The sequence below is a fragment of the Festucalex cinctus genome, chromosome 7 (genome assembly GCF_051991245.1).
Source record: "Festucalex cinctus isolate MCC-2025b chromosome 7, RoL_Fcin_1.0, whole genome shotgun sequence".
NCBI classification, from domain to species: domain Eukaryota; kingdom Metazoa; phylum Chordata; class Actinopteri; order Syngnathiformes; family Syngnathidae; genus Festucalex; species Festucalex cinctus.
In genome coordinates, this window is record NC_135417.1 from 19,537,254 (window position 1) to 19,564,743 (window position 27,490).

The following is a 27,490-nucleotide window of genomic DNA, read 5'->3' on the forward strand; positions in this document are numbered from 1 at the left end:
AAGGTTAGTTGGATTCAATCCAACCATTATGCACACAACATGAAGTATACCGCGTTCACAAGTGTTATTTCTTCCTTCAAGTACATTCAGGCCGGCATTTTCTTTGTAACTGTAATATTATATTTTCCATGAGGTTAATTTATCTCTACAAGATTTTTGTCACGCTATAATTCCCGCACTTGCTTTGTTTTTTTTAACCTCGAACTTAACACTTTATCCCCAAATTGTACTTGTCATCATGGTGATGAAGTGATTAGCAAATATTTAATGATCCGCAAATCGACTATATGGGATGGCATGCGATTATTTGCAACATTTATGACAAATGTTGTAGGCGATTTAATGCGATACTTTTATATACTGTAATGCTGACTTGGCGAGTGGGTTTTGCCTCGAAAATTATGCTAGGCTATTTTTTTTTAATATGTTTTGTTTTGTAAATGTGTCTTGCTGAGCGAGATCTGATTTCTTGGCGAGCTTCTCCAACGCCATCTGCTTGGGCAAACGACTCTCTGCTCTATCTGTAAACATGTAATTATATAAACAATAAAATCGATGATCACGTTGACTATCACGTGAAGTTAAAATAAAAGCACACAAATATATGTAATGGAAATATTTATTTCTAAAATACAATTTAACACACGGTTTTTATAACAACTTTGTCATTTGAATGCCAGAAAATACATTTTTTTTATGTACATGGTCTTTGATATTTACATGGTGGTGTCCAACATGCTGTGTATTCAATTCATGTGTGCTTGCAGTGCATGTCCACGCTTGGATATTGTCCATGCATAAAAAAAAAAAATGCTGACTCCTCTTCTTGTGTCCATTTGTTTCATTGTTTTTTTTTTCCCTGTTTATTTGTGTTTATTTCTGTCCATGCAGACCTAGAAGTCCTGGTGTGGGCTGTGCGTCAAACTGTGCCGTCGCAAGTCACAGTTGCGCCGAAACACCTTTCCGCAGCGGCCACAGCTGTAGGGCTTGATGTCTGTATGGGTGAGAAGGTGAGTTTTCAGGTTACTTCTTTGATTAAAGGTTCTTCGGCATGTGGGGCATTTGTGAGGAGATTCCTGTTTAGATTTAAAGCAAGCAAAGGATTATTCCTTTCAATTATATATCGAACTTTGATCATGAAATGATAACTCATACCGAAACGTGTAAGCTACATAACTGGCCGAAACAGGCTTTAACATCCCCACGCATGCAGTTGTGACGTGAATTAACGCTCAAAAAGCAATAAAATCTTCATGTTAATATGTTGGCGATCTTACCTGCATGTGCAAGGTTTTATGAACTGCTAGAGTTCGGGACTGGCAGAAACCCTTCCCACACTCTTGACATTTGAACGGCTTTTCCTTGGAGTGGATGTATCTGCAAAACAGAAATAGGAATTAGATGCGCAAAAGGCAAAAGTTTGCGCAATCCGCAGATAACAATTATAATAATTAAGTGCTCATCTGCAAATGCTGAGTCTGAATTGTGGGGCTTGAGTGAGCTTTGCGCGCACATGGAGACAGCTGTCTTAAAGTCGCAGTCTCTGACTTCATACATACTTCATGTCATTGTTATTATACGGAGAGGTGAGAAGCTTGAGGTGGTACCTGTGATCTCTGAGGTGGTCCTGTCTTCTGAAGGCCTTGTGGCAAATGTCACAAGTGTAGGGCCGCTCGTCCGTGTGGGTCCTTTCGTGGATGAGGAGGTTGTAGGACTTGGTGAAATGCCTGCCGCAGAACTTGCAAATAAATTCCTTTTTAGTCTTGGACGGGAGCCTGCCCCTCGTGGGTTTTCTGTCCGGGGACAGCTTGTTCAGCTCAGTTATGGTTCCCCCTAGTCCCGACGCCAGCTTGGCCAAATCCGCAGCCTTCGGCGGGTCCTCCTGCGTTGCGGCCAGGGCCAGATTGGCGAAGTCGAACCTCGGCCTGTCCTTGTGAAGCGAGGGCACGCCGTGCGTGACCGAGGCTTGTTTTGGATGGAAGAGCTGCGCGGCGGCGGTGAAGGGCAAAGCAGGGAATGGAATCCTGGGGTCCATCAAGCCCTGGGCGGCTGCCATTTCTGTGATAGTCGATCTCAGTCCTTGGATGTGCGGGTAGCCAAGAGTCCAGTGGTTCATGTGCATGGTGTGCACCGCGCTGAGGCCGTACAGTCCCTGCAGCTGGTCGGCCGGGAACGTGTTGACGGCCTGCAGGAAGGAGTAGTTAGTGAGCTGCAGGGGCGGGTGCAGGGGGATCGGAGCGTGCAGAGCTTTGCTCCCCATCGCGGCTCACACTTGGGCAGAGGACGCGCTGGCAACCCCTTGGAAAATAGAAAGAAAACATTTCCACCGTTAGTCGTGCATGTGCAAGAGACGAGCAATGTGCAGCCAAAGAGAGAATTTAAAGTTGTATTAAGTATATTATTATTATTATTATTATTATTATTATTATTATTATTATTATTATTATTATTATTATTATTATTATTATTATTATTATTATTATTATTATTATCATGGAAACACTTGCATGCAGAGAAAAGCGCGCACGATGTGTGGACAAGCATTATTTCATAAAAATAATTTCACATTTTACAATTAATGTATACCTGCAAAAAAAAATTGTCACTACAGATAATTTAAAATGATAGCGTCAGACATAAACCAGTATTCATTTGAATGAAGCTGTTTGACATGCATGTACAATTATTCATTCATATTATTTGAGGAGTTATGAGCCATGTTTAAACACATAGAACTTTTGCTATCTTAAATATAAGATGGCACTAGTGTATTACATTTGCTGGAAAGCGTGTCGGATTGATTTTAATAGTTTTATACAGCAACTTATTTCTGTTCCTTCGATATTAGCTATACTTTTACAATAATTGCAAAAGAAAATAAGACAAACCAAGTGAGCGATACTAACAGTGAATGAACTAAATCTTTTCATTTGCACCTTCAACAGAGTGAGAGATTAATTGACAATAATTATGATTCTTAATTAAGGAAGAGTTTTTCTTTCTTCTTTTTTTTTCTTGCATGGGAACTCATGTTTTGTCTCGGTTTTAATCGATCAAAATCAAACACATTATTAAATCTAATGTTCCGATAAGAAAGTGTAAGTTGTAAGCATGTTTACATTATGGCTATACATGATGACTAATGGTCTGGATAATTTCACTGATGTTTTCAATCACTTTCATTTTGAATTTGGCCTCATCGGTCTCACCCCCTCAGACAAGATGGGGTTAAATATAATGTTGCACAGGTGCTGCTTAAGTCACCTTAGGCACCTGTTCTGCCATATTGATCTACAAGTTATTCCTAACCTTTGGACTTCATAGAATTTTCCTGAAAGCCTGCATGTCGTGTTCCGGACGTTCTTTTTTTTTTTAGCAACATGTTTTGCGCATGATGAATTAAAGCCGACAAATGAGAGAATTCTCACCGGCTTATTGCTCAACAAGGAGCGTTAATCACCCTTATTGGATAGATTGATTTCGTTTCTGCAGAGATGACAAGTGCTGCTGCTGCGGATTTACTGCTTAATCGCGCATTCAGCGCGAGTATTAGAAGTGACAGAACCGTTTCAAAACAAGTGCAGTTTGAGTGACGTCTATAGGCTATGTCAGAATGCACCCTTCCAAACACACTCTTACCCCAATAAATAGCTGTCAAAATCCTGCGGTATGCCAGTAATCCACAGTAACTACAGAAGCGACCGGCTCCAGAACAGCGCCACTACAAGTTTTCCAAGTTCCAAGTCCATGAAACTTTCATAGCCATGCAGCCAAGTGCGGTGCCTCGGAGCTGTGCACACTCGTGTAGTGTGACTAGCGGGTCTGGAAGACAGGCAGCAGCACCGTGGGAGTCCCGTCCGCAGCTGAGGCTGGAAGTGTGCGTAATGCGCACCGATTCTTCACTTTTTAGGGCTCCTGCTCCGGCTCACTCTGCCCGCCTCCGGCACGCCCCCTCCTCTATCATTAATTCCAATGTTCCTCCTCTGTTTATTTGTGTTTGGATAGCAACTAGAGCTCCTCAGTCGAGTGAAGCAGCATGTTCTGCTCGACTTTACCTCTAATACACCTTATAGATAAAGCAGGGGAGTCCTACTTTTAGAGACATAAATTGAACATGCATGTCAAAAGTCTGACCCCATGCTTCTTGAACCTGCCTTCGGATACTTGACTACAAGATTTTATTTAAAACTTACCACGGCATGATGCAAGCTGATCACATGAAATTACTTGTGTATAGGGTAAGAATAAAAAAAAATCAAGATGACTTAAGTCACTATTATTAATGTAAATGAAAAAGTATTTATAAGTCTAATGAATTGTGCTTAACGCATTGGCGCTTGTCATTGTTTTATGCATAGTTTTTTTTCTGCAATATACGCAAAGTGCATTTTGCTCGGATATTTTCGATGTAGTTTTTTAATTTCTGTTATTCACAATAAATAGGCCTACATAAAACACTGCGTAGGCCTTTAGATTTTGCACAATTAAAAAAAAACATGATCAACGGACAAGGTATGTTGAATTATCAAAAATAATATATTAACCGCATGTGTAGCTGTTTCCTATCAGCCCATGTGGAAATTTATACATTATTCAATATAATGAATTCCGTTGGTTTGTGTTTGTAAACAGATTGAGTAACTTTATGAAGAGCATCAAATCAGACGTGGGGTACAAATCGCATATCTTCACAATTATTTCACTCGTTAAACGAAATTTTCTGATTCAGTTTAAAACACAAAACAATATAAAACATCAACATATTTAAAATACCTATAAACAATAATACAATATATATATTTTTTAAACGTAGTCTATAGCATAGGTTATATAAATGTATATATAATTGGTTATTATTATTATTATTATTATTATTATTATTATGACTACTATTTTAAATCTAACAATAGCATTCAAAATTTATGGTGTGTAACTGTGAAGGCTTTAGCGACTCAGTGAAGGTTTGGAGCGGCTGCCTTTGACTCACAGCAACGTTGGTGCAGTCCACGAGTCTACAACGCCACCTATTGATGGTTTATCATAACGACAAGGCCCCGTGTTTGTCGATTCGGGAAACTTGATATATTCTTTGAGCATGCCAAATACAGACATTTTAATGAGCAATGACAGACATTAAGACTGAAACAGAGCATTATAATTTTGAAACTGTTCTTGAGAGTGTATAAAATTGAGCTACACGTGAAAAAAAATATGATTGCTCACTGTTCAGTGAACAGGCAAATCATATTTTCAACAGTAGCAAAAATGAAATACTAAGATATTTTTTTTCAGCTGCAGAGCATGTGCAACACATTTCTGCCCACAACATGCTTGTGGTTTCCAGTCTCTTATTACTCAGATACAGATACCAAATTCTCTTCAACATCCCATTCACTTTACATGAACAATTTATTCAGATTTGGTTTATTATTAATATATATATATATATATATATATATATATATATATATATATATATATATATATATATATATATATATATATATATATATATATAATGTTGTTTTATTGTTTATTTACCCCAAAAATGCATTCATATTTGAATTTGATGATACAAATCCCTCAGTGTTATTTATACCGTTAACTTTTTGTCTAACCCATTTAAATGATCCCATGGGTTAAAGTGTGTAATTATCAGTGGTAACTTTACCATACCAGTGTTAACTTCGTGTGGTTTATTTCCTCTCACAAAATAATATAGTCAATAATGTAAGCGAGGAAAAGTGTTTTGCTGCTTGTATTGAAATGATCCAGCTAAGATGGTAAATGAATAATTGAGTTTGCTTGTTGATTTTTATGTCTGCATGTTATTATATTTTATGATTCATCTGAGTTAAAAAAAAAAAAAAAAAAAAACTAAAACATGCATACTCTTTTTATTTAGGTTTATGTAAGGGAGTTAGTACCACGACCTTTGACCCTGGCTTGAGTCCCAGCAGCCGCCATCATTTTCTCTGATCATCTGATTCCCAGAGAGCCTGTGTCAGAGGCCCATGCAGCTGCCAAGCCTCTAATGGCCGACACTTTTCTTCTAACACTGACCATCAAAAGAAAGGAGATATACTAGATTATTAGTAAAGACTTCGAGATCTCTCATAGGTTTACACAAAAAAATACTGTACTGTCCATAATGATATCTAAATAATTGCTGTCCATAATGACATCTAAATAATTATGCCTATTATTTAAATCCACTATTAACAAAATTTAGTGATACATTGAAGCATCAGACATAAATGTTAAACCCAACACGAAAAGCTCTTATTAAAATTTCAAATCAAGGTTTTCATATTCGGACCTCTGCTCTGTACTCACTTGTGGTGTCTTTGACTCAAAAGGTGAAGTTCCTGGCTTTGTTTCTTTGAGTGTTGTGAGTCTCTAAGCATGTTGCCTGACAGGATGTCAGGTCCATATACTACAAGTGCACGGGGAGGCAAAGCTGTCACTCTTACCTATATCTGCTGTTGTTTCAACGCCCCCACATTACCACTTACACACTCACTCATCCTGTACGGCTCTGTAGTTCCTCAAAGATTGTTGTCACGTTTCCTTACATCACACTTTTACATAATATTATGAAACTGTCTATCTATCTATCTATCTATCTATCTATCTATCTATCTATCTATCTATCTATCTATCTATCTATCTATCTATCTATCTATCTATCTATCTATCTATCTATCTATCTATCTATCTATCTATCTATCTATCTATCTATCTATCTATCTATCTATCTATCTATCTATCATTTTAGTTAACTGCATTTACAAAGTTAGATGTTAATAATACTGTATGAAATTAAGATGAAATATAAAAATAGAAATACAGTAATGGAGAAACTGGTTACGTTTTGTTACATGTTCCAGATTCTAAAATCTACACACTATCACCACAACAGCAAATTAATTGTCACATTGAGTTCAGGAACTTCTCCTGCCAACGTGGCTGTAAAATTCACGAAATCTGTCTGTAAAAAATTTCAAACTGCAGGTGCAAACAAAGTGCTTACATATGCACTTGTTGTCTTGTCACAGCGTTGTTTACTGTCTTATACAAGATTGCCTCCTGTAGGTTAATAATCAAACTACAACTTTACAATTTCACTGCAATCAACACTGACCAGCCACAGTATGTGGTCATCAGCAGAATCGAGTGAGATATAATACAACAAGAGATGTGTAAAACATCAGATGCAAGGAAAGACAATAGTGCTGAGTTTTTAATGACACTGACAGGGAGGATTCACTTAGCAATATGTGGTTGTTGTTTCCAGTAGTTTTGATTGTCAGCATGGCGAGTGTGCAGAATGATCATTCCTTTGGTCTCCTGTTGATCTCTTCTCCATCTGCTGTCCATTGCCACTTTCTTCACTGGTCTCCTGCCATCTGTTAAACAGCACCAAACGTCTTCGCGTGACCAAATGCCTTTTTTACTCCTTGCCATGTCATCCGTGCTGCCAGAGAGGCATAGCGAAGAAACCCATGATATCGTGCTCATTCAACCAATAAACCCCGCCAGTTAATGCTGTTGAGGCTCAGCACTGAATCCCATTTGTCAGCAAATAGCTTCCCTCGGGCTGTTTGTTCTGGCCAGACGCTTCTGTAGCACTGCCTTCCATTAATATGACATATTTTATTTATTTTTTTGCTTTCTGGTACATCTGGTGGCAAATGCAGTAAATATGCGGTAAACAGATGAAGCAAAGGGATATATATGTACATGATCATCACTGCTGATCATGATTCATCATGATCAAAAGAGTTGTATGCAAAATGTCCTGAATTGAGTGCAGTGGTGTTGGAAGATCCACATTGCGTATAAAGTTAGAAAGAAAATAGTATCTTGGTGACATTACATTCATTCCAGTCACTTTTTTTTTCTTTTTTACCTTACATTGCATGTTTGTATCGCTATCATAAAATAAGTTGCCTTTTATGTAGTCAGGTTACTTCCCAAAATATTACAACTCAGTCGCCATTACGAGCAAATTAAAGAGACAGTGTGTATTATTTAGTGCCATCTAGTGGTGAACTAATGATTCATTACTAAAAAAAACAAAAAAAAAACAACACTATTAATTTCAATAATATGCAAAAAATATGTTCGCGACATATTCCTTCACCATCTTTCTGCTACGGATACCCAAAAACAAGAACTTCACGAATGTAGTTATCCTCTGATGGTGCTTGCAGCTCGTGACGGACATAATGATCGATCGCTGCTTACCTTCCGCAACTGGGGCCTGCAGGTGGTCGTCACTGAGTCCCGTGATTCAGGATCCCACCGTTCATTTCCCTCTGCTTTGCTGTTGCTAGCCATGCTTGTTAGCCGCTCCAGCGAGTTTTTGTTAGTCACTCTTGCTCACTGCTCCCGCTTGCCGGGTTGCTCGCTCGCTTGCTCACTCACTCCACTAATAGTTGCTAGCAATTGGTGTTAGCCTTGTGAAGTGTGGTCTCTCTGAGACACTGTTGTACGTGTAAGCTTTGATCTCGCAAGCTGTGCTTGTTAGCCGCTCCAGAGAGTTCTTGCTAGCCGCTCTTACTCACTGCTCCCGCTTGCCGGGTTGCTCGCTCGCTCACTCACTCACTATAGTTGCTAGAAATTGATGCCTACATCAAAATTGTTGCATTCTATTACATAGTTCACCACTCTTTGGCACTAAATAATTCACACATCCTTCTATTATTAAAATCATTGTCCAATACACTAGCCCTATATTGTATCTTAAGTGGTATATTTGCTTTTGTGACTTTGCTATTGAACCATCAGGCACAACAATCCACCATGTCGCTGCTAAAGTGATGGACAGTAAAACTCCTGCACCTGTTTCCTGGCCACGCTCAAGTGTTGTTACAGCCATGATGAGAAGACATTAACAAAGTTTCTGAAGCACACGGAGGAATAAATCAACAGAGAGCAAGCGTGTCTCATCGAGTCTGTCAAAAATGACATTTTTAAAAGCTCCCAGTGCCCGCTGAATTTAATATTTACCTGGGTGGATGGAAATACAGCCGGAGTGGAGAGATGAAAGCGAGGATGGAAAGCTTTAACAGTTCATGGGTGGAGAGGAAAGCTGGAGCTGGATGAAGAACGAGATGAAGAAATGGAAGAACTGTAGAATGGAAGGAGGGAAAGATGTTTGTGGAAGAGGTGGAAATATGGAGAGATACAGTGTGAGCTGGAAAGAGCTAAAGTGAGGAATGGAGAGATGAAGGAATCACGATCCAGACTGCTTGTCATGATTTTGTGTAATCAGTCCCCTTTGAAAACCTTGAAAACATTTGGTGATTAAGTTGGATGTGGACTGAATATTGCAATAGCCCTGTTTTCCCCTTGTTTGAGTTCATATAATTTCGTCTTCTTCCCTTGCCTTATTTTCTCTTTGTGATGTGCCAGATGTAAGTCCATTACAAAGAGTCAGGAAATGGTTTTTCATCTAAAAAAAAAAAAAGTGCATGCAGATCCTGACACTGTTTCAAAAAGGACCTATGGCTGTGAATGACCTGTGGGAAAACCACTCTCCAGGCAAGCAGTCCTTTCTTATGTTTTCATATAAGAATCGAAGTAACAATTAAAGCCATTCGCAATATTTGTTCCATATGTTACTGCTGTGCACATCAGTCACTGATAAATTACTGTCATAAAAACCAAAAAGGCAATTGTCCCTTTAAACGCTAAAAATATCCCCTCAGCATTGTCGAACTTCTTCCTTTATTATTCTCCATCACTTTGAACTGAAGACATTTTTGAACATCTGTTGCTGATCACTCTTGTTTGAATTATTAGTGTATGTCTGTATGGTGGAATTGGAAACACACGTAAACATAAGGGGGGTGGGAGGGAATTCAACACACTAAGAGACATAGTCACTCACACACTAAATAAATGTTAATGTACAGGTGCAGTCTTTAGGAGGTTGTGTTTCCCTCTCATCAGTTACTCGTAATCACTTCCCCTCCAGCCCACTAAATCACCGTTTTTCACTAATGCATTTATAGAATACATGCTCACTACTTATAGTCAGGGGAAAGTTTGGCTACCACCAGGAAAACATTTACATTATAGGCTTCTGCATCTATACAGTCATGCAGTCATACAGTCCAGTCACAGACAGGAAATATTTTTTATTTTTTTTTATTTTTATAAAAGTCTACTTGTTTCTGAAATGTATTTGTGCTTTTAATAGGGTTTTAAGCTGTTTACGACATAAAGGTGAGAGTGGATTTATTGGTCCCTCAGGGACTTCTGGGCAGCTGTACGTATTGGCAGGTTGCACAGCTCCACCAAACTGGTCCTGGGGAGGTCCAAATGACCTGTTTTACACTAACACAGGCACTTTGTCATAAAACTAGGGGGAAGTGGAATCACAACTTGAGTATTTGTTTGAAGTGGGTGGAAAAGGTCCCCCTGTGGTAAAATCGTGCAAGTGCTGTGGGCTGCTGTGTCTGCGCGAGAGTTGAAATAAATCAAAATGCAGGTTACTTTGTATTTACATAGACCTTACCTCGGTGTTCAGGTACTTTCACAGTTTTTCTTAAACTACTTTCCTTTTCGTTTTACATGGAAGAGTATGACGTACATTGAAAAGTTTGTGATCATTGTTGTGCTACCATTCTGTGTCTGTTTCCACAGCTCTCCTCTGTCTTGACTGAGACGGATGAAATGAAAATAAAAATCATATCCATGGAACATGCAGGTTTTTTTTTTCTGGGGAATTGATATTTCAGAAAGACTTGAACTTACCTGTCACGGTGACAAAAAGCTTTCCCTGCATGAATGGTGTGCGTCACATGGATTGTGTAAGTGTGTTCCAGGGTTATGTTCTATGAGTATTTAAGAGACCCTTGGGTTGATCTGCAAAACACATAATCTTAGACATAGTGTGAGTGCTAGATGAACACTATTGCTGTATTATTAAACACCTAAAAGTGGGTCTTAAGTTGGTAGAGGCCCCTGCATACCCAATGAAACATTTCCTGATTCTTGGCCTATGCGCCTGCCATTTGGATATCAAATTATAATACTTGTCAGGAATAAGTTTACTACTAAGGAGAAGTGGGATCTACATCATTCAAAATGGTCCAGTTAGAAAGTGAATTCTTATGTGCAAATGTGTGTCATATCATTTCCTTGCACTATCTTTCCAATATTTTGGTTTCTTTTCAGACACTGTGCAGGTTTTATCTCTATTATGAGAGTACTAAAAAGGAAATACTTTTGGAAATGTGCTTCAGATTTGACAGCACATGTGAGAATTCAGCATAAATGATGTAACATTAATTTCACATGTGTTGGAAGAGTATTAAGTGGAGGAAGGTGATTCAGTGTTTGGGATGTTCATACAAGACATTCCAGGGGCCCATGGACTGTTTCCACTGCTCTTGGACATGTTAAGAATACTATAAAAGTCCAAATTTTCCTGCTATTATTATGACTTTTTGGATTAATTGAAATTGTACCTGTGTTCATGATGGTCTAATTGGTGTCTTCAGAAATGATGAGCCAACTTAAGCCGTCGTTCAGACAATTTTTGCTTTGAATTGTGAGCATTTTTTTTTTTTATATATATATATGAGCACCGTGTGGTGGCAGTGAACATGCTTGTTCATTTAGCTTAATAGTAACAACAAACAATACAAAACGCCATAGATGACTAACAAATACTGTATCATGAGTGTTGCATGTTTATAACCATTTAAACAATAAATATACATGAACACCATAAGTGGAGCAACACATGTGGACAAATAATATAACAATATTATCCTTTTAACTGATCGGCTTGATCATGATTGGACAATAATTGGCATTTTTTGCATAATCGGTGAGTTCTTGTAATGTCATAATTTGCTTGATCGATCAATGACGTCATTGATTTGATCTGCGGAGTAGGACATTACAGCAAAAACAACCCTCGAGACATTGTGTGCTAGCATATATGTGAGCCCGAAAGCTATTTTTAGCCTTGTTGTACATTGTGGGAACTTCCAATCACAAAGTAATAGCCTTTGTGTATTTGTTTATTTTTGTGATGGGTAAAAAAGCATAAAACCATTTTATTTATGGCAAATAAACTAACTAGCTTCAGTATGCATATACATTTATTTAAATTTAACATCTCTTTAATTTCAAATAGCTTTCATCACTCAGCGTAAGTAACGTTAACTTCCGGCCACGCACATTCAGCCAATCACAGATGCAACTAGCAGACAATAATGTTGTTTTGATGAACGAATACGGAAAGACAGACACTCAAAACTTTTGCCAAATGAAAATATGAGGCTATGGTCATATCGAACATTAAACTGAGTTATTCTCACTATGTGATTATGATTACTTACAATGTCAAAGTTTGCGTAGATCGGGGGAATGTTTGCTAGAGCCAAGCCAAACGGCTTCACGCAGCGACCTGTGCAGATAAAAAGTGGACAAAGTAACACAGCCAGCTTTCAATACAAGCCAAAAAGGAGCCGGTAGCAGGAGCAGAATGTGGAGCCATGTAGTTGTAACTCAGTACGTGCATGGAGATGTTGACAGCGGTTGAACCAAAATAGTAATAATATTTAGTATTAGTTTAGCAAAACCTGAAAGACTGGCGATGTTCATGCATTTTTTTCCATTACTGTCAGGAAAGTTGATGTAAACATATAAACATTACATTTAATAAAGAGAGTGTATTTTTTTCCTGATACATTTCAATTGGCATCAATTATATGTGGATTTCCGCTATGGCAGGAGTGAGACTGTATAGTGTAAATATACAAGTTGTCTAAATTTTGAATTGATTGAGTTGGAGATAATAATTTTGTTGACCCCAAATTTTTGATTGTGTAAAGCCTATATCTACTGTGTGTGTGTATATATATATATATATATATATATATATATATATATATATATATATATATATATATATATATATATATATATATATATATATATATATATATATATATATATATATATAGTTTTTTACTGTATATTTTTACATTGTAAAATATTCTATGTGCTATTTTTCTTATTTAAATAAACACTAAAAACGTGTGTATGTTTGTTTGTTTATTTGTCTTATTTGGAGGGTGGGGTGGTTGGAAAGGATGAATGGCATTTATATTCATTTCAGTCTGGAAAGATGATTTGAGATATTAGTGTTCAGATTTATGAGCACAATCACAGAAAAAATACACTTGTATCATTATTGATATTGATAGAAGATTCTGGTATCCAGAAGCAGTATTAGCGTTTTAATAATAAATACCACATAAAATGCTAATCACAGTACAACAAAAGAACAAGACACTGGTTTACACTGGACACTGGACACATTACAGATAATATTTGTAACTAGACTAAGTGCAATTTCTGGAAAAATTGCGTGGGAATGCTGAAAGCTGAATGCTAATAGCTGAATGCTAAGCTGAATGCTGATGAAGTAAATTGAAAGAAATGTTGTGAAAATTACATAGTTTAAATTGAAGTTTAAAGATAAATGAATAAAAAGAACTGAACAATATCACAGAGCTGGTAATGATGATCAGTTGTATGTATGAAGTGGGCGTGGAAATGTCAGTCTTATTGAAAATGAATGGGGAAAAGGGGATATTTAACGTCAAATTGTGCGAGTACTGTAAGTAATGTGGAATCAGATTATATATACCCCGGAATGCGTGAATTTTTGAAGCACGTTGAAATTTAAACGGTGTAAATCGGAAGTAATATGTGGGAGTTGTTTCTCGGCAGAAAAGTGAGGAGAATAAAAATCCGAATAACATATGTGGGATGCTTTCCGCATTCCCACATTGAACGGTTGTAGTTATCAGTTTGACGTATTGGTTGTAAAAAGTTCTGATAAACATCGTATAGTTATTTGTTACTGTGGCTAGTCTGCATAGCTGCTCTATGTGGAACCAGTGGTTACAACGTTCTGTACATGTACTGTATATGTGGAAATAGTACACAGTAGGAGAGTCAACCAGTATTCAGATTTTCTGCAGTCCTCACACTTTTTTCTTGTTTTTATGTTGCTGTTATCTTATTTCAGTTGATGTTGTTTGGGTACAACAAGGCAATGCTGTCTAAAAAAGTATTGTAGTACTGCAAGGAGGAAGCTGATACAAATGCTCCTTATTAGTGCACCGACCGCAGCCTTGCAATCCAAAGGGACCGGCTTGTTATTTATGAGTGCGATGCTGGATATCTGTTGATCTTTGTCATTTTCACCATCTGGACTCTTTCATTTCATCTCGGCAACTTAAAAGGCTTACATCGTTGCAACTATTTTACACAAGACAGAATATCGACTTCAAGATGTGATACTGCATAAGGCCACCAAAATTGCAGCCGTTGTTTCATGCTGACTCAACTAAAGTGATTATTGTTATATAAACAATTCTTATTTATTACCCTGCCAAGCAATAACATGATTTGACATTCCAAATGTTGGCTTTGGCATCGAGTGTAGCACTGCATTTGCAGTGGTCTAATTTGAGTGTTATTTTGCCACTGTCCACTCCACTGACATTGTTTATACAAACACAAGAAAATGTTTTTTTTTTGTTTTTTTTTTTAAATATGATAAGAAAAACTGAAATATATTGCAAGATTTGCAGAAAACTGAACTTCTCTCACATTCAAAATTCATACTTACATGTCTACTTTTATAGATGTTTATCAAATTACGCTACTTTACATTTTGAAGTAGAATTCATTCTCATGTATAAAGTCAGCCAAACCGAAAATAAACGTCATGAACCCAGGAAACATGCGGCCGTAGAAAGCATAACAATGGCTGTGCTCGTTATTTAACACAGTGCCGTTGTTACGAGACCCTCCGACATTGTAAAGCTATTTATCTTGAAAAAACTCCCTGCTTCTCCATCAGTGCTTGAACTAACAATGCAGTCTTGCGTGCTGTAAGTAAGTTTAATTGGGCTGTGAAGTAATGCAAGATGTTGCTGACCCCAGTAAGAAGTCAGACAGCATTACATGAGTCACGAGAGGTTCCACTGGATGGACAGGTAGGAAAGTTGTAAATGTGGAAGATAGATAGAAAGATCCTGTTCTCTGTGGTTACATTCTTTTGTTATTATTAGAGTGCATAAATAAGGGTTAAAGGAAGTACATAGAGAGAGATGGATTTGCCTTCAGAAGGTATTAGATTGAAATTTCCAAAGGTTATTTTGCATATTATTTTGTTGTCAAAAATGAATCACTTATTTTTTCACTGTTGCTACAGAACGACATTATTTGTATACGCTGTCATTTCTTCTTCTTACAATTATTTTCTTAGTTCGGTCTTTGTAGTATTGCAATTGAAATTCACTTTACTGTATGTCAGCATGTTAGTATACTGTATATATTGTATATTAGTATAGAGATTGTTTCATATGCAATCCCCTAGCTGAAACAGCTGGGTGGCTGCTGAAGTTGTGTTGACCTGCTGCCCTTTAGATCCCACCCTGCAGTGTTGCGGTGTAAGTCAACCAGAGCAGTTCCAGCCCAGCTGCAAATCTGGGATCTGGATATTCAGATATTGTGGACTCGAGAGACTTCTCAGGCCCTGAGGACGTTTTTGTAGAAAATTCATTATTATGCTGGGAGGCCTTTAAAAACGTTCACCAGCGCTACACTCCACCACCTGCCCCGACCGCTACCCCCAACTCCCACTCCACCAAAAATACAAAACACATTCAACTTTTATTTTGACATACATAATTTTACATACACAGAAAAAAAATCCGAATATTGAAATATTATTTCAGCCTTTAAATACCTCTAGTCATTTTTCTGATGAGAACTCTGTTGCCTCACTCACTCACTGGTGCTAGTTCAAGTGTACTTGTATGGCTCTTGGCTTGGACTTTTATGAGCTGTTCCAGAGCCTCAAAGTACTTGGCCCAACATGGTTGTCCCCAGCCTTTTCCTCACTAATGAAGTGCACATTCTCATTGGAGTGCTTGGCTAGCTTGATACCTTGCTCATCCTTTAATGGGAATATCCCCAGTCTTTCATGCGTCATTGTCTACCTCACACATTGCCATTGTCATTCTGGTGTGTTTTGTAAATGTGTGTGACTAATCTTCGAAAATGTCATCTATTAGCAAAAGTATATTTGATTCATGAATCTTCACATACTGACTTGCAGGTACCGGTCTCTATTTTATTGAAAAAGGGAGGCACGGTGGTCGAGTGGTTAGCACGTCCGCCTCCCAATACTGAGGACTTGGGTTTGAGTCCAGGCTCCGGCCTTCCTGGGTGGAGTTTGCATGTTCTCCCCGTGCCTGCGTGGGTCTTCTCCGGGTACTCCGGTCTCCTCCCACATTCCAAAGACATGCATGGCAGGTTAATTGGGCGCTCCAAATCACCCCTAGGTTTGCTTGTGTGTGTGGATGGTTGTTCGTCTCTGTGTGCCCTGCGATTGGCTGACAACCAGTTCAGGGTGTACCCCGCCTACTGCCCAAAGCCAGCTGGGATAGGCTCCAGCACCCCCCACGACCCTTGTGAGGAGTAAGCGGTCAAGAAAATAGGATGGATGGATTTTATTGGAAAATGAAACGTAATTTTTTTTTTTTCAAATTCAAGACCTAGGTATAGGGTTGAGTGGTGAACAAAATGAACAGGAAAAGTAGCCTTCTCATTGAATCTGGCTCTCGTCTCCTTGAATTCAGAAAGTGCTATGTTCTATTCTCCATCTCTAAGCAGGATGTGTTAGTTTAATTTTGCTAGATAGCTAGTTGTGTTGGACTATAATAACTTCCTATTTCAAATCATGCGGTTAAGATGCAGACTCCCATTGCTCAACTCAACAGCCACTGCTGTTTTCTGAAGATGGAGCCCAGGGGCAGCAGATACAATGAAAACAGCAGAGGCCCCAGAATTAAACCCTGTGGAACACCATAAGTTCTGTTATACATGTGAATTCATTTTGCACATATTCATCCGACCACTTTATTTTTTTGCTCAACATAGCTCAACATAGCTCAACGACAGACCATGACTGGAGCCACAAGTCGACCACTGAGCACACCAAATTCCCCATAGCACAGATAGGCCAAGAAATGTAACATTAACTGCAGCCAATGGTGGCCAAGCATGGCATATCATCAGGAAACATTTGAGTCGGTTGTGTGTCTTGACCTTCGCCGAACCCCCGAGACTGACTCACAGAACCATTGGGGTTTGATTGAACCCCACATTCAGAACCACTGATTTAAACATACGCCACATGCTCCATAAGACAGCAGAAATACACGTTTGCATTTCCTTGGCGGATGACAATATGTCAGACAAGAGCCAAGAATATTAAACAACCGTAGAAAGTTGTGTAATTGGTGCTTCCTCTGATATGTCACAGTATAGCAAAAATTAATATTCAATGTTTTTAGCCTACTGTACAAAGAGGGTGAGACAGCCTTCATCCTCAAATTAACCTTGAGGAGTCTGTGCTATCTGCATTTATGAGTAAAATCACCAGGGAGATGGAAGCTGGGAATATACTTTGTGACAAGGGAGGTCATGCGAAACAGGCTAAATCTGGTCTGGCTGGCCATTTGACGGTAAGTTTGACTCCTCTGGGCCTTCGACTATTGAAATGTCAACATAATAAAAAAAAAGGTCTCTTTTGGGGATTATGACAAATGATCGTTTTTGTCTTTAGTGGTTTTATTATGCCCGAATTAACCTTTTTAAACAATGCTTCCAAACAATGCAGTAAATTATGTCATACTATTGTGAGCCTTAATAATGCCAAAACTATGAAAATACAGTTAACAAAAGTGGTCATCCATGTATATATTTTATTAATGTTTCTACTAGTTATGTAAACGGGTGATCGCGAGGAGTCACTGAGAACAATTTACTTTCCCTCTCATGGTTTTATTGTTGCTGCTCTTGTCTAATGACCATTTTCCACTGTGGGGGGGCCAATAAGATACTTCAGCTCACAGTAGCCAACTGTGTCCAACTGGTGAGCAGCAGTTCTTTTTCATCAGACCGAGCTATAAGAAATTAGCGAAGTACGTTAAAGGTGGAAAATTCACTTTACACCTACACTTTACTTCCCAAGCGCACAAAAGATTAGCTTCCTCTCATGTGAAGGTCACTGCAACCATGACCATGTTTGACCACTCTATAGCTGATTTTCACCTTTAACCTCTCCACTGAGAAAGTCATAAAGACAAAATACCCTTGGGAAGCCACATACTGTAATGATATCTTTGGTAATATGAGTCAGAGAAAAAAAGTCATTTAAAAATGAAAGCGCTGAATACTTTCAAACTTACTGGACATACCGCTGGTTTCGCTGGCTTTGCTGGCTGGGTGGGCCATGGTCTGCAGAGCATAAATGACCCATTACTCACCTGGCCACACCCCTTTACTTTTTTGGAAACTTATCAATTTTTGCAAAAAAACGTGGTGATTTAGAGACATCCATAGACAATGTGACCTGCTAGAACTGGAGTTGAGCTGGACTGAGCGAACCACTGGGAGCAAGCTGGGGCCATAGGACTGGAATGTACTTTATAGTCCATACCCATTCAATCCCTGGCTTATCACAGTATCTCAAAAATCGAGACAACAGTATATTTATTTTTTCCATGAGTTATGACAGTCAGCAAGTGCTGATTGTGAATTTTATGACAAGGCTTTAAGGGAAAGAGCTGATCGTATTTTATTTTATGCTCTGTGTGATTACATTAAATGTGTCAAATGATTCTATATTATGGATTTGAAGGAGAAGTCAACCCCCCAAAAAAGTGGAATATGAGTTAAGCAGCAAAATCCAGCCATTTTTATCTCTCTCAAGGGGCGGCCATTTTGCTGTCGACTAAAGATGACATCAATGTTGCTCAGGTCTCAGGTAACAACCAATCACAGCAAAGCTTCAGACAACAGGTGAGATCTGATTGGTTGTTGCCTGAACCCTGCGAAACATTGATGTCATCTTCATTCGACAGCAAGTAGCCAAATGGCCGCTAATAATAATGTAATATAATGCAATGTTTAGACTAGCGAGGTCACATATAACATGTTATTATCGAAGACATGTTTAAGGTTGACTTCCACTTTAATGTGCAAATGAAAAAAGATAATCCATCAAATTGACTCATTTTCATCATTGTTGAGTTGAAGGAAGGCATACGACTGAAACTCTTTATAACCATCTGCTCATTCTACAAGTACTTATTTTCTGGTTGCCTACACGTTGTTTCTTCCTAACCCAAATCATGTGCTGAATAACTACAACAAACATATTGTGCTTGGCTTTGAAAGTCGCATTCACCACATAGTCACAGAGGATACGATTTCCAATTTTTATGTACTGTACTTCATTATCCTTGAAGATTGCAACAATGATAATGAGCCATCGCAACACAATTCTTTGCATTGGAAAACGTTCTTGCAAACATATAAGCTATAAAGTGATAAACAAATAGCCGTGATGGAGATTAAATGCGTACCCTCTTCATGTGGTTTAGGCACTTGTATTGAGCTTTACTGTGGTCTTTTATCCACATGAACTCACCGAAACACTCTCAGCATGAGCTTTTTTATTAGATCACCCAAAGTAAACAGCTCCAGTGAGTGTTTTTGATAAAAGCAATTTGCTGCAATGCTCTTTTCCAAGTTGCATCTTGTGTTCAGCCTGTTGTAAGTTAATTTGCCAGATCAAAATAAAAAAAACTAAGAAATCTAATGAAAAACATTACTCTGGCATTCACAATGCATACCAGTGGTTGTCTAAAGAATGGGAGCTCTTTAATGTGGTGATTGCACGACTTTGGTTTGGAAGTTAGTTTCCGTAGAAAGAACACACTCTTCTGTTGTATTTTGCTCTCATTTGTAACTAAAATCTCAATTTTTCTTCAGGACTGTTGCTAACATCTGAACTCTTTACCATCTTACTTTTCATCACATTTAAAAGTGGTAAATCTTGTGACTGCAATTGGCATCATTTCTCTGTCATCATTGCATCAGTGCAGCTGAAGTACAGGACATTAATTTCCATGAAGAGTGGAAGGGAATTATGCGATTTTGGGAAAAAGTAAGAAGTCTTGGGAAAATCAAAGACCATATGGCACCTGAGGGAGGTGTTCTCATAACCATAGTTTTCATTTATGGCTAGCCACAGCTGGTTCGGAACTGGATGTGAGGTGAATACGGCAGTGGTCTTTGTATTTTTTCTCTCAGTATGACTGGGGCAACGGCTTCCTTCCTACAATAAAGTCTCTGACCACGTTTTGGGGGGAATGGCATGTCGCCCCATTCAAATACATGCTTGTCACTTTTGTCGCGTATCCAGGATTTGCTCAGGCACTTGGCTGGTTGTGGTACCTCTTAACAACAACCTTTGCCAAGTATGAGTTCACAAGGGCGACGTATAAGTGCAAGTGACGTACTTGGGTCAGGTGGCCAGGAAGGGCAGCTTGTTCTGGTGCTGCTAATGCTTCAGTCTTTAGGATGATGACATATTCCTGCCATGAAAAAGAAGTCATATATTTTTGGTTAGGTGGAATACTTGGAAGTTAAAAAAACATCTGGATGACATTTTTTCCGACATGGTACCTCCAATTACTGATTTGTTGAATGAAAAAAAAAATACATTTGTCATCATGAGAGTTTTAAATAGTTAAGGTTATGTACTAATTTTTCGAACCAATGTTTGTTTTGACTTCATGTAGATAGGTGTGGATGGTGCTGTTGGAGGTTGTTGACCTGGACCGGGTTGATATGGTCCTTGGATTTTGGATCTCGTTTCAATTGAGAGCGTTGTGATGACCCTCAAACAAGGTCTGTTCAATGTTTTGCCTTGTATATTTGTGTTCTCTTGCACGTCCCTGATGTAAGGAGATCGTTACATCCAGTGGTGTTTGTACATGGAAAATGGTGGGTGGGGTATCAAGCACTTATATGAGCAGCAAATTATTTTACATGCATATGAAAAAATTGACATATTAATCTGAAACAAGTGTCATCTTTACTTGTGGAGAAAAAAGTCACTGTCCGTGTGTGTCCATGTGTACAAATGAAACAAAGTGTCAACTTAAGTTATGATAAAATGGCTGCAATATAGTCTTTTTTTTCTTTTCTTTTTTTTTTCTAGCAGAAAGCTCTACTTCAACAACACAAGAGGGGAGATCAAAAGCAAGACACAAACAGTTTTTTTTTTCTTAACTGTGAAGCCCTTTGAGACTCTTACTTTCCAAGCAAAATCAAAGGGATGTAATCCTACCAAACTATTGACTGGTTATTTATAGTATGCTGGCTTTAATAATGATTTGCTAATCGTGCATACGACATTGAAAAAATTCTGGTTGTTATTGTAACTTAATATGATATATTTCCAGTGGTGGGTAAAAAAGGCGTATTTCCTGGAAAATTAATGAATTTTGACCAAAATAGTAAATGGAAAAGACGTATATTAGATATATTATCTACACTGGTGTCAATGTGTTTTACAAAATCAACTATTTGAAAACTTATTATTGTAATCAGCAGATGCATTGCTGCAGCATTGTTCTAATTGAGTAATTTAAATGACTTTAAGTAGAATTTCATGTCGCATTGTGGCTAATGGTAGAAATTTGGGCCGGTGTTGTTAAATAATTGTAAATAGTCTAGTCCTTGCAGAAAACATCTTGAATGCTCGATAGGTTGGCCTGCCTGCTACATGGTACAGTAGCTATAGCGGAGACTGTGGAGAGCATCGCTATATTAGCTAAAGAGCAAGCTGTCTATTTGATTCCAATAAGTTTATTATAACTCATTGAATTCTTTAGCAATTTTGACCTAGATTGGTTTGTTACAATTATATCACACATTCAGCTATTATACCATCCACATCGAGGCTTAAACATTGATACTGTCGCGGGAATTTCTGTTCATTATGCCCACCACTCCGTGTGAAAGCTCTATTCATAGATATCTATACCGGCGGACGCTTCGCTGAAATGTACAAGTTTTTTTGCGCAGCTTGGCAACTTGTTGCTCTGTTGGCGTTTGAACTAACAACCAGGAAGAATCAACACGGAATCAACACACGCATTTGTGTTTGCTTTATGTCAAATCACCGTAGAAGATTTGCTGGGTGGCGTGAAAATATTCAAAGCATTGTCAAAAGTACATCAGGTATGATTTCATGAACATGGATACATTGTTTTTTGAAGAATGAACCGGCTTTAAGTCAAATGACTCTCGTTTTCTCATTTGCCATATTTACCTTGATTTGTTTAGTTACTCATATTGTTGTTTTACATGATAAGCTTACCTCTGCTTACATTTTGAGGAACTTAATTGCTCCAATCCAAAAAACAGCAGATGGCCTTTGCTGTGCTTTGCTTTATTTTGACCTTTCTCGTAGGTGTCATTGTTGTGCTGAACTTTTATCTTCTTCTATATACCGGAGAAAGCATGTCTATCAGCAAGCTTAGCAAAAATTTTGCTTTAACACATCCAAGGCCCCAGGCAAAGCTAGCCTATTCCCAGCATTACAGAGAAGAAGACGCTTGTTTTGGACTGAACAGTGGCCTGCGATCAACAGAAAGTAAACTTTCAATGACTAACTAAGTCAGATTGCGGCCATCATGCTTCCCAGCATTAATTGTAGCAAATCGTCAAAACACCAAAATAACATGTTGTAGATGTGATCGATTTGCTAAATGTTCAACCCTAAGCTCTTCTATTTTTACTTTACATTGAATCTCGATTAAAACGTAGACATTGACAGGCACACACAAATGTTACATTTCATCATATTCAACACATGCTTAGATCAAGATGGACAGAGAAAGTAAGCTTCTTTCGTTTCTCCTGGAGTTTGCGGTTCAGAGTTATTGTTATTTGAGAAGACGGCATGTTCAGAATATCGGGTGCATCTACTGGGTTTTGCTACAGGCAGTCTTGGCCAGGCCACAAAACCCTTTCGCTGCTTGCTGCCAGTAGGCCCATTTCTGCAACAATTTCAATAAAGTATTACATGACTTTGCTCTTTCAAGGCTTCAGAGGGAAGGAAATAGCAGATTGAATGTAAACAAGATTAGCTTCCCTCCCGTGTTGCACGGCCAGCTGCTGTTTCAGCGCTGGGCCGTAAATCTGCTGGACAAGCCGTGCAGCGGAGAGATGTTGTGGAAAGTGAGACGTTACTGTCACTTTCGTCACTTTTTGGCAAATGGGCAAAACTCCTTCAGCTGGAATATGAAGTATGAATTTTACCATGTTCATTCTTTATATAAATATGGCCTTCTGACACCAAACTCCAGTTGGTGGAACATTGTAATACATTCACAAGCGCGCTACTACAAGCATATGGTTTGCATCCCTTGCATCACCTTTGCAAGCTGGAGCTGCTTTGTCCTTCCTTCCTACTGACATCGGCCTTGGTTCCTGCCGCTCCCTCAGCTATCAAAGCCTAAATATAGCAGATTTGTTGCTGCTTCAGAATATTTTCCAACTGCCAAAATACACAGGCCCTGCTTTCTTAACCTTGTGCAGTGATCTGTGTATTTGTAGTGGAAATGCAGTGAAAAGGGAAGCTGTGGTGTTCAACAAGGCTGTCTTAAAGTGTGGTAATGACACTGTCTGCTTGTGTTTTTGGAAGCTGTGAAACCACAGTAGGGAAATTGCCATAACTACTCCAATGTAACTCCATGTTATAATTCACATCAGCAAGATCAGAATTGCTGCTGGAATTTGCTCCCTCCATTGAAGCAGCCTTCACACTGCACAGTCTTTAAATATACTCTTCTTGGAAGCTTCCGGTTTCACTTAACGGAAAAAGTACAATATGTAACATCAACATAATTACCTGACTTTTTTTTTTTTTTTGTTCTTTTGAAAGTATAATGCGTGAATCACTCATACCAAAACATAAAAACAAGAAGGCAGTCTTCATTTGATCTAATGACAAAGGCGTCATGCGAGTGGAACGGCACTGCAGATCTTGAAGCCGAACCTTTCTTTGGAAAAGGCGTCACAAAAACAGCCACAAAAGACAAAAGAAAAGGCAAAACACATGACATTAATCATTTGAGGTTTGCTGTTCTTTGGTCTCTTGTGAAATGCTGACATTGGTTGAATTCAATGTGAGCAAAGATTTGCGCTGCTCGAGGCATACAGAACTGTGTATTTCCCACCAAAAATGTTGTCCTAATTTTTAACAGTACAGCAGCTGAACCTCAGTTTTCACTGTTATAGATTCAATTTATTTGAACTTTATTCCTTCCTTTTTATAGTCTAATTATTTCTCATTTTCATTTTTCTCTGCAACAACAGTTCATCACTGTAAGGAGAAATCAAATAGCATCTATTTCTTGGACTATAATCAAATGAATATGTCCAATATAATCGACTTTATTTTTATATTTAGGAAGAAAAAAAGAAATTACTGCATAGCTCCATTCCAGATGCAGCATCTTGTTCCGATAATTCTAATCAGCTATCGTTGTGCGCGCGGTCTCTCTCTCTCTCAAAATAGGTGTGTTTTCCCCTCCACAAATACCAATATAATTAAACACAAATTGAATTGATCTGTCTGATTATTAGTTTGACCCACCTCATGTCCAACCAGTCAGTTCTGTCTTTGTGTCTCAAACTTGTGCCTCATTTTGATTAATTCTTGGTTATCTGACCATTTCTTTTTTGTTTCACTTCCCAATCACTGCATTTCATTCCATCATTGGTACCATTCTGTCGATTGTTTGCTTGCCGAAAAGTCACTTGGAATAGGCTCCAACTGAATGAAATATAGAAAACGGATGAATGGATAAATAAAGAGGAAAAAAAACTGTTCGGGTCACAGGTTCAAGAGCTGCTGAGAACAAAACATGGGAATTGGGACGTGTTGTGAGACAGAATTTTACTATTTACTATTACTGTGGTGACACTTTGAAATGATGGCCAAATAACAGATGAGAATAATTCACCGCTTCCCATCTTCAGCAACATGACCCCCTTGTAGTTCCATTCTGTCATTCCCAGGCTCTGAATGTGGGTGTCCCACGGGGAATTCAAGTAGCTCTTTGGGTCAGTTACTCCAAACCCCACATTTAAAGGGATTCATTGCAAGGCTAATTAGGATAACATGGCTGGAAAGGTTGAACTTGGCATTTCTAAACAAAGTTTCAGTTAACTTGTAATAAAGGCATCCATTTGTAACCAGCAGGAGGGAATGTGAAACATGCCTCGCTTGATTCTGCATTTCTTTATTTGATCTGTCATTATGCATGCAACATGGAGGAATAAATAGTTTAAAAGCTAATAAACTAAAACGGATCAGTGGTGTCCAAACTACAGCCCGGGGGCCATTTGTCGCCCGCCGTCCATTTTCAGTGGCCTGTGACATATGCTAAAATGGCATTTGACTCAGTTCAAATAAAATAAACAAAACAAAAATGTTTGGAGATGGTAAAAGTAAGAAGGGAGGGTATCGAAAAACAGGTGCCATTAAAGGTTATTTTAGTTAATGAATGATAGTTACGGATTGATAACAGCTCACTTAACAATCACTAGCCATTTGACTAGCTCACCTGGTAACAATTAAAACATTTATTTGCATGTTTGTTGATGAAACACACATACTAGTTTATTTTGTATGTATGTATTTTGTATGTACTTAACATAAAGTATCTACTTTGTTATAGTTGTCCAACCTCTAAACATCAAATAACCAATTCACACTTATGTTCAAATTTAGAGTCTTTGATTAACCTAACATGCATGTTTTTGGAATGAGGAGGCCAGAGTGCCCATAGAAATCCAATACAAATCCAATATGTGAGTTTATCACATTTTGATCATGAGCAAACGATGTACATGTTTAAATTAAATACAGTATTTTATTTTATTTTTTTCAGTGCAGGAGGACTTTACTTGAGATTCAAACCAAAACATTAAACCCGGGGTCTCCAAGTTCGGTTCTCGAGAGCCGCTATCCAGCCTGATTTCCATATCTCCGTCCTTCAGCTCAGCTGAATCTAATGATCAGCTAATCAGCAAGCTTTGCAGAAGCCTGATAAGGATCCCGATCATGAATCAGGTGTGTTAGTGGAGAGAAACATGGAAAACAGGCTGGATAGGGGCTTTCGATGACCGAACTTGGAGACCCCTGCATTAAACGATTGGCAGATTTGCTAACCAGTATTTCACCGTGTTGCATTCAATCAATAACAATTCTGGAGAGGTCTCGAGAATACAATACAGTATTAATTAAAAAACAAAACAAAAAAAAACCCACTCCTTTTTTATAGTAACTCCATTATCCTTTTTCCCCCTCAATATTAATTCATCATGATACAAGGAGAGAAAATGCAGCAAAATGCACACAGTTCAGAAAGGCTGTTTTACTTAACAAAATAACAAAAGCTAACATTTTAAAAACATTTTCATTAACGAAACAAAATACAAAGAAAAAATCTTTTTCAAAAAACCAAAAATAACTGATAGTACATTTTACATTTACAAAACTAACTAAATTTAACTATAATATAGTGAAAATGTCATTAATTAATTCATTCATTATTCTTTGTTGATTTTGAGGGTGGTTGATTTTAACTGTGATATTAATTGGAATAAAAAGACATCTGAAAGTGTTTCACACAGAAGTGACGTCATCTAGCAACAACCAACAGAAAAGCGGCACCAAGTACCGTTCTGCGGCGATAATTTTGCATTTCGCTTTTGACATTAAACTCAGCCCGAAATTCAATGCTAGGTTCATATATGAAACAATTTATATAGTAGATTTAAAAAAATAAATAAAAAAAAACTATACACTGTAGAACAAGTTTTAATACTTCTCAACAGGAATTCAAGCCACAAATCCACTTAAGAAGTTGGCAACTTGGAAAACAAGGCATCCTAGCTTTATTGAATTAGGATTGTGATGCGCCTCGTCTAGCTTTAGAAGCGGTATTGTGCACTGCACTTACTGTAATTCAAAGTCTGTGGACTGTTATACAGTACTAAGATGAGTTGAGTATTTGATTTATGGATGGACGTTTATTTTTAAAATACTATTTTTGTTGAATTTTCCCTACACAATACTTACAATGGTGTGATTTTAACCTTGACATACAGGGCTGTTTTTTGTTTTTTTGTTTTTTTTAAACAAAATCTAATGCTAAATCTAAACTAAAACGCTAAAACGAAAACTAATTAATACTATCTAAATTTAAAAAAACAAAACTCAAATCTAATTACAGAAAATTCCAAAACTATCATAACACTGGTTCAGAACAGCACATATCTTTTATGAAGTTGGTTTGTCCCAATCTGTCATTAATTTCATGACAAAAACCGCCCTAACCCACATGGTTGGCTCTCACTTTCCTGGGGGAAGTTTATTATTTCGTATTATATTGTGTGCTGGCCCTTAGATGTCGGTGCCAGTACCACTAATCCAGCAGGCCTGAAACATACTGCCGGAGGTTCAGTAAGTGGACTGAGCCACCTGATGAGACACAGAGTGGAG

At 38.1% G+C, this 27,490-nt stretch overlaps 1 protein-coding gene and 1 long non-coding RNA gene across 3 annotated transcripts; both read right to left on the reverse strand.

The window, feature by feature from the left end:
• Window positions 1-605: 605 nt before the first annotated feature.
• osr2 (odd-skipped related transciption factor 2) lies at window positions 606-3,857 on the reverse strand. 2 transcript variants are annotated; one of them, XM_077527367.1, is made up of 4 exons: window positions 3,640-3,857; window positions 1,608-2,298; window positions 1,278-1,377; window positions 606-994 (listed from the first exon to the last, which is right to left on the reverse strand). In XM_077527367.1, exons 2-4 carry the CDS (start codon window positions 2,258-2,260, stop codon window positions 920-922), a joined length of 828 nt encoding a protein of 275 aa, XP_077383493.1. In that variant the 5' UTR covers window positions 2,261-2,298; window positions 3,640-3,857; the 3' UTR covers window positions 606-919. The 2 variants fall into 2 exon arrangements, with proteins under 2 accessions (XP_077383493.1, XP_077383492.1); XM_077527366.1 differs by having other exon boundaries at window positions 606-1,076.
• Window positions 3,858-7,225: 3,368 nt separating this feature from the next.
• Window positions 7,226-8,609, reverse strand: LOC144023013 (uncharacterized). The gene is made up of 2 exons (XR_013284469.1): window positions 8,251-8,609; window positions 7,226-7,409 (listed from the first exon to the last, which is right to left on the reverse strand). It is a non-coding gene; the product is annotated as an uncharacterized LOC144023013 (long non-coding RNA).
• Between the last annotated feature and the right edge of the window lie 18,881 nt (window positions 8,610-27,490).

Bases quoted from the DNA above. Each gene is read 5' to 3' on its own strand.
- osr2 (XM_077527366.1), bottom strand. From the start codon at position 2,260: ATGGGGAGCAAAGCTCTGCACGCTCCGATCCCCCTGCACCCGCCCCTG. The intron at 1,378-1,607 runs GTACCACCTCAA...TCTGTTTTGCAG, and splicing joins GACCACCTCAGAGATCACAG to ATACATCCACTCCAAGGAAA. The intron at 1,077-1,277 runs GTAAGATCGCCA...AAATCTAAACAG, and splicing joins ATAAAACCTTGCACATGCAG to GAATCTCCTCACAAATGCCC.